This window comes from Tribolium madens, unplaced genomic scaffold (assembly GCF_015345945.1).
Source record: "Tribolium madens isolate multiple individuals breed KSU strain unplaced genomic scaffold, Tmad_KSU_1.1 Scaffold_91;HRSCAF=231;Tcas5.2_LG7, whole genome shotgun sequence".
NCBI classification, from domain to species: Eukaryota; Metazoa; Arthropoda; class Insecta; order Coleoptera; family Tenebrionidae; genus Tribolium; species Tribolium madens.
The window spans coordinates 13,542,152-13,555,662 of record NW_025401063.1 but is presented as its reverse complement, the minus strand read 5'-3'; the positions used below and the strand labels follow the sequence as shown (position 1 = coordinate 13,555,662).

Genomic DNA, 13,511 nt, shown 5'->3' with positions numbered 1-13,511 from the left:
AACTCTTTAAGTCGAATTTATGCTTCCATATTTAAGATTGATCATTTAAGATTTACATTTAAGATCAATAATGTCTTTTCTATAATACCTACAAAAAATATCTAGGACAAACTAACCGCAATAAATGGTGAAATAATTGGACGTAATAAAAATTGTGGTCTGTTCACCAAACACTCATAGTCACCTATGACGCCAAATTAAAAATAAACACCTGTTTTATATATACAGAGTGTGTGAGAACTCGCGCCCCAGAGAAAAATTTCAAGTAATAAATAAGATACCAGGAACATGGAAAAAATCTTCAAAGAATTTTGAGATTTATTTTTTGACATTAGATATTTCTTTATGTCTATTTAATGATACTGATGAACTTGTATGTGTTTTTTTATAATTATTTAGTAAATTTACAAAAATTTTGCCAATAAAAGTCACAAATAACATAAAACAAAGTTATACGTTTTAGAATACAGCTTTCTTGTTTCCTCTTCTAATAGCCTGTAGCAAAAAAACTTGAAAAATTATTTTTCCAACAGAAATAATTTGAGTCAAAGTGCAAATTTTAAACTCTCATAGCTTCGAAATTTTTATAGATAGTTTTTTTTGACATTTTTCTTGTTGTTTAGGGCACGGAGGAGGTGCGCGACTTTAGGACACCTGTATGCAGTACTTACCTGTGGAATATTATTTTTTTTATAGATAGAATTTTTTCAACATTTTTCTATCTTCCTGGTATCTTACCTTATATGAAATTTAACTCTGGAGAGCGAGTTCTGACGCACCCTGCATGTATATGTTAAAAAGGCCGGACAAGCGTGACAGAGGAAATATTATGTAGTCACACACAGAAAATGATTTTAGATAAAGGAGCACTCTGAGGACTTACTGTTCAGAGAAAACTTTTAAATTAATAAAGAAAAACAACAACATACGATAGTTCAAGAAGACTTTTTACTTCAGATTGCTGATGCTACCATGTTACTATCGTAATAATAATTTTGCAAAAAATTTCAAAGCCGCCATAATAAGGGGTTTCAACGCCTGGCTGCAAATTTGAATTTGGCGCCCCTTTTCAATTTTGTTAGTAAAGTATGGGTATTCCTACTTTGTACATATAGGGTTGGTTTCTTTTTAAGATTGTTATTAAATCTACATTGTTGAATATTTTTGAATCATTGTTGCTTTGTTCAAGAGAGTACACCTTCCGATTATTTATGAAGAACTATTTCAGTTAAATGACTGCCGCGGTTGGCTTGGCAGTAGCCCATTCTCTTAACCCAATTTTGCAATACACTGTCGATTATTTGTCTCTATTTCACGAATAGCTCGATGGATGTTTTCTTTAAGTGTGTCAATGGTTTGTGGATCGTTGGAGTAACAACGGTCTTTAACAATTTTCCATAAAAAATAGTCCAACGGCGTCAAATCGCATTTGGACTCAATTTTTTTCTCAACTTTCCCACAGTTTTTGCAACACAGCTCTCACTTGGGAAATAATTTTACAATATTTCCCAGCGTTGTTTAAGCGTAAAACAATATTTTTCTTAAACCGGAGGTTTGACACTATACAGGGTGCACCAGAACTCACGCCCCAGAGAAAAAATGCTATATAAGGTAAGATACCAGGAACATGGAAAAAAATGTTAAAAAAATTTTATCTATAAAAATTTCGAACTTATGAGGGTTTAAAGTTTGCACTTTATTGACTCTATCTATTTCTGTTAGAAAATAATTTTCCAAGTTTTCTTGCTATAGGCTATTAAAGAGGAAACAAGGAAGCTGTATCCTAAATTGTAACTCTGTTTGTGGCTTTTATTGGCAAAATTTTTGTCCCTTTACTAAATAATTGTAAAAAAACATATACAAGATCATCATTAAATAGATATAAAAAAAATGTCAAATGTCAAAACATAAATGTCAAAATTTTTTAACAGATAAATTTTTTTTAAACATATTTTTCATGTTCCTGGTATCTTACCTTACTTGAAAATTTTCTCTGGGGCGCGAGTTCTGGCGCAGCCCAGTATACCTGTTAATATGTCAGGTGCGTCAGTGTTGCTAATGTGAAAATAACACGCACTTGCTTTTATTTAATAGTTATTCATTCGACGAGTTTGAGTGTAAATCGGACTCTTTATTTGACCGAGTGGATTTTTAAACCACGAGTGTAACGAGTGGTTTACCATCCACGAGGTGGAATAAAGCGTCAGATTTACACTCAAACGAGTGGAATACAACATTTTATTCTTCGAATTAGAGTCAACAAGGCTTAAACTTGCTTTAAATCTGTTAAAAATAATTTGACGTTTTGTATTGAGAAATGCCAAACAGTTGTCAAAACTTCCTTACACGGGAGAAAAACCGTAAATTTTGACAGTGTCGAAGAATAAAAGATATTTTGTAAAATGAAATATTAGGTTCTGAAAAAAATTTACAGTTTTATGTTCCATAGTATCTAAGACACAGCTTCATTTATTTTTTTGTAATTTGCCTCCATTTTGATTCTCTAATAGACATATAATAGAACGCAACGTCTAAATAGTCAAAAGGCGACTAAATCGTTTAAAATTAGAGGGCAAATTACGAAATATAGTATAAAACAAACTCGTTTCATAAGACCTTAAAACACACATTTTTTTAAAATAACTCGTGGATACGCCACTTGTTTTTCAAATTTAAATTCGTGCCTCAAGTCTTACAAAACTTGTTTTTTAGTATGTATACTATTGCGTAACTGAAAAGAGTTGCAGAAAATGCAACTTTGTTAACACTGTTTTTGGCAACATTTTATGCAATACTTTTGCCATCACTGGCTGCATAGCTACTGTTGTTTTTAAGTAAGTAATTGTTGTAAATTAATGTAAGTAGGTATTTGAACTATTTTCAAGCAATTTGGGTACCGCATACATTAAATAAATGTCTACTAGAAAACTAGAATCAACCACAAAATTAGACACTACAGTTCATATATTTTTGAACAAAAATTTCGCTGACAAAGTGTAGAAAATTTATTTTGAAGCAGCCTGTAAATCCATGCCGAAATTTAAAGCACCTTAACATAGGGTACGTTTATAAAATTTGCAATAAATAAACACCTACTTTGAGAAAACATACCAATCTGATTAATAATCATTACACACAACTGCCTCCACCCTTAAAAATCAACCACATACTTTTCACCTACACTTTATTTCTACTCCACTCTCTCATTAGAAGTAATCAAATTTATAATTCAGGATAAAAACATATTTAAAAACAATTTATAAGCAGATAAAAAAATTGTTCAACCGAGTTTGGACGAGTTTCTCTCGTCGCTGGAAAGATGACTCTTTAGTTCAAGAAAAAGGAAAACTGGAGAGGAGAAAGCGCGAGTGACGCAGTTTGAACGGGGCGTAATGACGTCAATAGCCACGACGTTATTCAAACCGCCCACAAAAAGATTCAGCCCTTAATATCACAATGATAATGATGGCAAATACAATGATCTCTTTACGAAATTAATTCATATTTTTCCACGTCACTGACGGCGCCCATTCGACATGCGTATAGTAAATAGTTAAGGGCAAGAATGAACACTTATCAATGTCACTCAAGATAAACATCAACATTTTGTTCTCGCGAGCAATTTCTCTGGACTACACCTCTAATCAATCATAAAAATCTCAAGTTTAAATAAACTTTTCAGATTTAGTAGTAAATAGCGTTAAAAAATAAGGTTTCGTTCTTGTTTTTTAATTTAACTGGAATTTACAAGTTTCCTAATTCTGAATGAGTCAACGCAAAATTGTTTGATGTGTAAGTAAAATCGTTCTCTGCCTGGTCATGGGAAGAACCGCTATAGTCGAAATTTCAGCCCATATCATTTCCTTCAGAAAAACTTTTTTCAGGAATTTCAAAAAGCCTTCATATAAACAGTAAAAGCTATTACGAAATAGTTATTTTTTGTACCTACAGGTACGCTCCCGACAATATTAAGGACTCATTTGAGTCCCTAAAGTGAGTCTTTCCCGGATTCAATAAAATAGTATACGTAAAATGGTTATTTTAGTTACTCAGTCCCCAAAAACAGCTTTTGAGGACGAAAAAGCCCATTTGGTTACTATGGTGGCAACTTTTTTTTTTTAATTAAGAGGTGTGAATTCGTTTATTGGGAGCTTTAACAAAAATCTGGTGTTAACATCACACGACCTTCTTTATCCTACTTATTTGGAAAACATTCTAATAACGACAATAATTTAGAGTGCCGGATTGCACGTGAAATAGATCAAGTTGTCGCGGGTTCGAGTCTGGGGTACAGTTTTTTTTTTAGTTCGGTACCAATTATTATTATTATTTTATCAGATTTAACTGTTTAATAAGGTATATTTCATGATTCTAAATATCCCCAACAATTTATTGTATCTTCTTGAAGCTATAATTCGTCCAGAAATGTAAAAATCTGGGTGGGTCAAATTTCAGCTGATTACAATACTTTCCTTGTAGGATAAGGAAAGTAAAAAATGTTGTTTGTAACATGTACCTAAAATGTTATTGACAACTCATCTGCTATTCCAAAACATTTCGCCCTCGATTTGGGTTGGGTGACGACACTTCTTCATGCGAAAAATATTCTCATACATAATTATTATTAGCAGTAGGATATTAGGTCCATGTATCGTATTTTTATTATTTCATTTTATAAAACGAATATTTGTTAAATATTTTTAAATAAATTTTAAAATTTGAGTCTTTACATTTTTGTTTTCACTGATCCGGAATTCTGTTTCTCATTTGAAAGTTTTACGTCACTATCTTCCTCTTACTCCGACAAGATACAGTGACATGGAAAAACAAGGATAGACAAATTGAGTAAGGTACCGAAAACCCTCGATTTTCACAACAAAAGAAACAGGCACGAGCGTTCGGTTTGAAGGTGATTATGAAGATTTACAAGGGGTACGGTTTATGGCTTAGCGGCAACACCAGCCTGAATACTGTATATCACTTTTACTCCTATAATAACATATAATATACCAACTATTATTTGTATCACCTAATAAGATTAATATTAGAATAGGGTATACATAGTATCATTGTAAAAAACACAATAATTTAATAATTCAGCAATAATAATTGTAATTGTGTCCCAGTTAGTTAAATTGACTAAAAATTATTCCTACTAAAATAGATAGATCTCAGTATACAGTTAGTAGGTATAACAGGTAGTAGGAATAACAACATCAATAACAGTAATGTTAAAAATTAATAATATGTAATAATAAATTAATACATTCCACAAATACCATTTGTCATCAATATCGGAAACTTCTTGGTAAATACAATCTCTATTCGGGATAATTTCCAACGTTCTCATATAAATGTACTCGTACATCACGGGATTTATTAATTCACATAAGCCAAAGCATTGGAGAATTGAGCGTTCGACTCAGTAGGGCTACAGTCGCCATGTTGCCGGCGCTAGGGTAACAAAAAGCTCTCCGATTGGCTGATAATGGCCCCCGGACACACCCAACTGTTTTTTCATGCCATTACCACACGAGCCGACTCATCCTAGTTGGCCTAGGTCGCGCCGGAAAGTCCCATTCTTGTGACAAATTATTTCAAAACATCTTCGAAGCACGCTTGACGTTCTAATTTACGACCGATTTTATTGCGAAGGGTGATTCGAACTTTGTCATCTCTAACATGGCGACAAGATGGCGACCTTGAATATTATGGCCATGGAAATCCTTAATTATCGATAGTTGCTGGCGACAATAAAGTGCAAAGAAAAATTCAAACTTTATTATTCAAAACACAGTATTGAATGAATTCGCCCAATGCAATTAAGTATTAATTTGTTCCTTTCCAAAAGAAGACATTTTGACGCAAGACCGATTTTTAGACGCAACCCAAAATACATTATCACAGTTAAGTTTGCTTTTTGTACGAGTACGTTTGAAAAATGTAGTTTATTAAATTTAAATCAAAGTACCTAATTGTTGATATGTCATTAGTTAAATTTGACAATGTCATCAATCCCACCTTTTTTTCTCTTGCATTCAAAATGTAGGTACTCAAACGACAAAAAAACTAACATGATCTTGACAAATGCAGAATGCTCCAAAACGCTGTGGCTGAATCTGTACCGTCAAAGGTACATCGTAAGATTCCGATTTATAAAAATTGCTATCACAGCTAGGTATCTTGTTTATAATAGAAAACATCAATGAACGCATAGTGGTATCTGAAAATGTATTTTGAGTTGCGTCTAAAAATCGGTTAGGGTCTTTATTGGATATATGACTCACCCTGTATTTTATCCACTGACTGTTCTATACATTATTTCGCCATTTTTTCTATATCTAATTAACAATGCATTTTTTTAAAGACCACTAGTTAACAATTCTCGCCGATTGCACCTCTTTTAGTATAATCCTGGCAGTTATGTAATTAGTAACGCATTGTTGTAGATGCGGGACAACTAATGAGACGCAAGTCTTCAACAAACTTATGATGACGAGTTCAAGGTTTCCCGCAAAGTGAATGACGGTTCAATTTCTATTGTGTTGCGCTTTCGATAAACATCTCAAGAAGACTTGGTACTAGACACGAAGCAGTTTCTCACTAGAATCCAGACGAATAAGCAAAAATAAAATGAAAGTTTCAATTTACAACTTAAGAGCTTCTCTTTATGCATCATTAGCGGTAAGCATATTGTGCTAAAGTAGAATTTGTTTAGGTTGATTCTGTATGAAGGTCGAATTACTAAATTTGGCAGATCAAATCAGAACATCAGATGCACGTTTTTACCTTGTGTTTAAGTAAAGTAACCTAATATAAAAAAGTTGGTAGTGTAGGTATCAACAAAAAAAAATGAAGGAAAAAAAACAAATTTTTCCTGTGAATTCTGTTAATGAATTTTATTCCATCAGCAAGGGTTCGGAATCAATAAAAAAAACTAAAAAAATAGTACCTATGTATAAAACACCGATCATAATTCTAAAATAAATTTGACGATAAATCAACAGTTTAAAATCTAAATTTAGTTTAATAAAAAAATTAATAGTCACTTTAGTTTCCCACAAGTTTGCAAAACAGGAAATGGGGCAAGTAGTTACATCTTTAAACCTTTGATAAGTTCAAGCTGTGTAGATATAAAACTTTTGTCACTATGATACTCAAAATTAGGTTCTTTTATAAAAAGTTGCTAAAAAAGAGAAAATAATGATTAATGACCAACCAATTGGTCGTGAGAATTCTCAGAATATTGAAGAGAGTGCGGGGAAGCCCCTGAAACCCGGACCCAAAACTAATGAGACGACAAATGCTATTCCAAAAATGTTACAGATTATTTATACACAGGTAAGTACTGCATACAGGTGTCCGGAAAGTCGCGCACCTCCTCCGTGACATTGTATCATCAGGCGGTGCCCTAAACAACAAGAAAAATGTCAAAAAAAAACTATCTATAAAAATTTCGAACTTATGAGTTTAAATTTTGCACTTTGACTCTATATTTATTTCTGTTGGAAAAATAATTTTCCACGTTTTTTTGCTTCAGGCTATTAGAAGAGGAAACAAAGAAGCAGTATCCTAAATTGTAACTGTGTTTAGTGTTTTGTGTGGCTTTTATTGGCAAACTTTTTGTACTTTTACTAAATAATTATGAAAAAACATATACAAGATCATCAGTAAGGAAAAAATCGTTTATTTACCTATATTTAATAACAATTACTTAATCATTAAAAAACAATTTTCTTAATAAATAATTTTGGTATATCAATGTTACCGAATCTACAATTCTAAATTCCTCTAAAATTAGGTATATTAACGACAATCAACGTAAAAATATTGTTCTGATTCAGTACAATGTAACAATTTCGGAATGCAGAATTATCATTTTTTTAAGCAACCCAAAAAAAGTTTAATCTTGTGTAGGTAACCATTAGATTATCAGAAAGTCTCACTTTAATTAAACATAAAAATAAATATTTTTTTATTTAACTTTATACTAATTACTGTAATTCAGTCACACATCTACTATGTCGAAGAAGAAATTGTTTCATTGCCTTAAATATCAAAATTTAAAAAATAGGTGCATTTTCTGCTACCCCACCTTTTTATTGCAAATAGATCATATTTGCAGTTTTCTGATTCATTATTTCTAATTTAAACCAATCACAAAACTGAAACAAAGTCAATTATGTTATCAAAAAAAAATTACTTTTGTTGCATCGTAAAAATTATTCTGTAAATATTTATATAGGCTGAATTATAATTAACGCCCCAAATGTAACTCCATTATTTTTAAAGATATGGCAATACTTCTTAGAACAAAGTTGAATAGTTTTTTTTGTCATCTATTGTTTGGGATAGATGCTCAATCAATGCTACTGCCTGTTTCATCGGAAGTGACATCAATTTCAATTTTTTAAATAGAACACCCCTGTATACTATTTTATTATTTTTAGAATTTTCATTACACTTGTGTACCATAATAAATTATAATTATAATAATTATTTTATAATAATTTTTATTTTAACAATAGAAATTTTGATTTTTGAAATGCATTAGAAGAATGAACAGTCGGCAGTTTTTTAGAGAAAAGTTTTAGTGAATTTATAAAATGTGCTGTTCCAAATATTAGCCATTATTTTAAACTTCACTATTCAATTATAATTACGTAATACTTCCTACAAAGAAGTTTCTTCATTAAAATCACACTGAATGATTCCAAAAACGTAATTAAAGCAAACGTCAATTTCTAATTGTCATGTTAAACTTAAACGGTTTTGTCCTTGTCCCACTTATTCCTAAAGAAAGCTTACAGCTTTATTGTACATACAAATAAAAGAGACCCAATACAAAGCTTTATTATTAAAAGCTTCTTATTCTTTTAACAAAACCAAGTCAATTCGTCGATTCTTTTCCATGTACTTACGTTCTTAGCTATTTTGTTCATTTTTTTGTATTTATACAGACTGGCTTATAAAAATATGCCCCAACGCATAACTTCATTATTTTCAAAAATATGACAATACATACTTTGATCAAAGTTGAACAGTTTGTTTATTGTGAGCAATATCAATTGATTGAGCATCTATTACCCCAAAAAATAGATGACTATGCAACTTTATTCCCAACTTAAACTTTAAAAATAATGGAGTTATGACTTTTGGCGTTTTTTATAATCCAGCTTGTGTAACAAAATGAAATCATTAATTATTCAAAACAAAATCCACAACTTATCACTTTATTACTAAGAATTTAGACTGATGGGAATTCCATTCTCTTCCGCTACAACCACAACAAAGATTCGCGAAATTAGGTGATAAATGCAAATTAAGATAAATGACACTAAATTATGGATACTTCTAACATCTAACAGTTTAAAAAAAAATATGTGGTTGTTTCTTTGAAAAATCTGATATCTAAAAATAAGAGTTAAAATGTCCTAAATCAGCATTTCCGTCGTACATACAAGTGGCCAATTAACGCAAGGAAATCATCAATAGATTTTCTAAGATGAAATAAAAAACTTGCCCCAATTGGTAGAAATGTCAAACCTGTCATCGTAATTCCTGCGATTTGGAACGTCAGCTCGACATCTAGTTACGTAAGTAGCTCGCCCTGTATCACAACACTTTTTATTAAACAAGTCCCTTAAACAATTTTATTATTATGTGTTTATACAAAAACAATGACTTTGAAGTAGTAACAGAATTGCCTACGTAATTTATTCCACAGATTACCTAATAAATTTTGGAGAGATTGGTACAAAAATGCACATTGAATGCATGTGTCATTTGACCTTGGCTTCTATTTTTACGTTCCATTATGTTTTTGTGAGATTTTGGACAATTTTTGTGGTAATGTTGCTACTTTGATAAAAAAAATATTTAATTTTTTGTAAGTAACAGAAGAAAACATATTAACATAATTTCATTATACCAAAAATGAAAAAAAAAATAGAAATTCGGTGATTTCTCCTTTACAGATGAATAATCTTGTTAGTTCGTGCGTAGGTGTGCTTACCATTTTCCGAGGAAAAACGGTCCGCGCATGGTCGTCGACAAAAACCCCATCAAAAGTAACATTAAAAAATAAATAATAAACACAACAAGCCTCCAAACGCAACACGACATTACGTATTAGACCCGAACACGTTGTTAAAAGTTAAAACAGACGAAATAAAATGTTGGCCGATGACGGCAATTTGCAATATTGGGGGGAGAGCCGAGGGGAGGACGGTATTTCGAATGCGCAATTTCCCCACCACATTGGAGTTAGACCGGAGGAGATTCCAACGCGAAAAATCTATAGGCGTATATTGCGCAATATTGCCATGTCATGTCGAAAAATTCTAGATACGTGCGATTTTCCAAATGTTACACTCGAGTTGGGGGAGAGCAATTAAAAATATCAGTGTTAGGACGACGTTAATTAAAAATTGCCACCAAGCTTTCCACTTATTTTTATATGAACGATCATGAAAAGTTGGATTTTACTGAATAAGCACTTGTTGAACTTCTAAATGATGTGCGTTGTACAAATGGAAAAAATATGAAGATTTGGGTGGACCAATAAAGGGTGAGATGAAGGAGGTGTAAAACCAAACGCCGGATATTATTTACGTCGAAAGCTACCCGATGAAGTTTTTCCGTGAAGAAAATGGAATTCAAAAGTAAACTAAATGAAAGTTTTAATTCACTGTAGACGATTTACAGAGAATGAATTAAACTTCAATTCAGAATTTAAAAGAATCAAATTTAATTGTCATGTAGTGTATTTTTTTACGTTGTGTTACCAATAAATGTCAAAATTATTGTCAAATAAAATTTAATTGCAATTAAATGTTAATTTAATTGGTCTCATATTTAATCAATTTAACAAATGAGTTTTCTAAAAAATGTGTTAATGCTGAAGATGTTAGGGTAGCGAGAGCGTTAATTGTCGATCTTATTATTTTATTAATTGCCGGTTAATAAGACAGTTGTCTATATTCTTTTACGTACAGTTACGGAATTAAAATTTCGGGCAGTATTTTTCTGTCACTTCAAAAAGTTCACTGTAAACTACCTTTTACTGTCATCATGACTGACATTTGACAATTAAACTTTTCTGTCAGTGACGTTATTTTATAAGTCAAAATGACATAAACATGACAAGAGTAAAAAATGAGGTTATTAATGTAAAGGTTATTTTAGAGTTTACATTGTGAAATTAGCAATACTGCCCGAAATTTTAAATCCGCAACTGGTAAAGACCAAATGAAGGTTATTATTAATTTTTATCATAATTAAAAAAAAAATGTCATATACTCACATGTGCAGATGAATGCGTATTTTTAAAATAAAAAGTGCTTATTTCCTCTGAATAAAACTAATTAATCTTTCCAGTCTTATTACCACTCGCATTAGTCTAAAAATATCAATTTTCTTATTTGTTATTATTAATTATAAAAATATGTTTTATAATATTTTACATAATTAAATCACAATGTTATAAATATTAAAGAGAATTACTTAACACACCAAATTTTGCCTAATAAATGAATGATGCTTATTATTTATGCATATTTTTCACTTTCTTGTTTAAAAAGTTTCTACAAATATTTTAAAAATTCCGTTACTCCCATAAATTAATAACTCTTTCCAAAAACTGAATTTTGAATGTCTTATTTTTCACACTTATACACACATACATCTATTTCACATACGGTGGCGCCAAACACATTCAAATTTAAGTATACTCAACTTATCAATAATCATATTATTGCTTCAACTTTTACAAGACACAAAAATTAAAATCTTACCATTTTATTATATTAAAAATTCCTTCAATAAACTCTATTCGTGTGTGAAATAAGGATTGCATAGGGAGGACTCCTGTTGTTTTTGTATGCAGTGATGAACAGTGAATTTCGTCCACCCAATTTCCGTGAATTCACAAAAATTCACTGTAGTCTGTGCTTTATTGTCATGATACTGACATTCAAACACGTATTGTCAAATTTAATCAAATTTGAACATGATAGCACTAAGTGCGTTTAATAAAATAAAAATTATCTCTCTAGTACAAGAAGGTATGTCCCAAGAACGTGTCTCTATACTTTTGGGCATACCAAGGACTACCATTTCAAAGGACAGAGGTAAAAAGTAGCAAGGAGCATCGACCATTCTGTCAACATGACAAACGTTAATCAAAATTTTAAAACAAGCTACAATAGGTTAGAGAAAGCTAAAGAATAATTTACACTTTTAATCTGTCAGGGAAATTTGGTGGACGAAATTCACTGTCCATCACTGTACAACACAGTTTACAATGTTGTTATTTTCTGGGGATTTTAAACGGGACTTACTCCTTCAGTAATTTACCTCAATTGGATTCGCTCCAGGCATGTAAAAGTGTAAAACCAATTATAGTTGAAAATTCATCTAAATTATGTGGTAAAATTTTGATTTTACAAATGCACCTAGTAGATACGGGTTTTATTAAATTTTGTGACGTGTTTCCTTCTATTCTGGTAAAGACCCTTACAACTCCATAATCAGATATAAAAAAATAAAAAATTACATAATCTGTTTTAACAACTTTCTTGAAACCAAGACATGTAAAACAAAAAAATCAATCTAAGTAAAATTTTTATATTTCTTTTGTAAAGACTTAACTCCGCAGTAAAATAATTCGTCACATTTACGAGGTCACTAACCAGTAACTAAAGATAGCTAGCTTTGCACCTTGTCATTATTTCTTTATTTGTGTTGTTTCGAAGATAGAGAAAATCAAAATCAGGTCCTTACTCTTAATCCAAAAAAGAATTAATATTTTTAGATGCAGTTTTATTAGAAGATCTAATTTTAAGTATAACGTAAAAAAATAACTCGTTTTTTTTAATTCCTCTAACATTTACAATTTTAAAACTCTGTGATGAGCACAATGAATAAAGCAATATCAAAAAAAATACTTGTAGTAATTAATGAGGTGCAAATCCTGATAAAGTAATTCTCATATTTACATTTGTTAATGTTCAGTTATCAACAAGATGTTTATTTTTGTATGTAATTCCTAATAAAGAACTGCAGTAATAATAGTGCAAATGACTTCTTTCATAATGACCTCTTTCATTTCATTGATAGCAAAGCAAGTTTCTATTATTGACATAGGGATCTTCATAATACAATGTTCATTAGTGAGATCCGGGACTAAAGAAGTAAAGGCGGTGCATGGCAACTTCTCATTTCTGAGTACAGGAACGGGGAGATGCAAGTCGCGGTTTTCAAAGCAAGAGAGAGCGAAGGACATGCGCGTCGTAGTAAAGTATGCGATCGATCCAGCTGTATCTGTGGTGACGGTCAAGGTTACCGGGTCTAGGTCATCGTTCACCCCTACACCCGATTTTCACCATCTCACGACAAAACAGGAAAACGTCCGGTTTTAACATGTTCTCAGTTACTTCCATGGTACCTTTGTTATCAACAGATAAGGTCCTTTTTTCATATCATCTCTCCTTTTTATTCATCTCATGCTA

At 31.4% G+C, this 13,511-nt stretch overlaps 1 protein-coding gene across 3 annotated transcripts in view; it reads right to left on the bottom strand.

Moving 5' to 3' along the window:
* Positions 1-13,511, bottom strand: part of LOC123010450 (DNA-directed RNA polymerases I, II, and III subunit RPABC3) — a 66,052-nt gene that overhangs the window by 49,180 nt on the left and 3,361 nt on the right. Inside the window, exon 1 of one of the 3 annotated variants that reach the window (XM_044407351.1) lies at positions 9,547-9,569. The exons of 1 other annotated variant lie outside the window; for it this stretch is intronic. In XM_044407351.1, the coding sequence (XP_044263286.1) occupies positions 9,547-9,553 (7 nt within the window). In that variant the 5' untranslated portion in view covers positions 9,554-9,569. Of the gene's footprint in view, positions 1-3,111; positions 3,156-9,546; positions 9,570-13,511 lie in introns of those variants that run through there. One more of the 3 variants, XM_044407350.1, reaches the window with a different exon arrangement.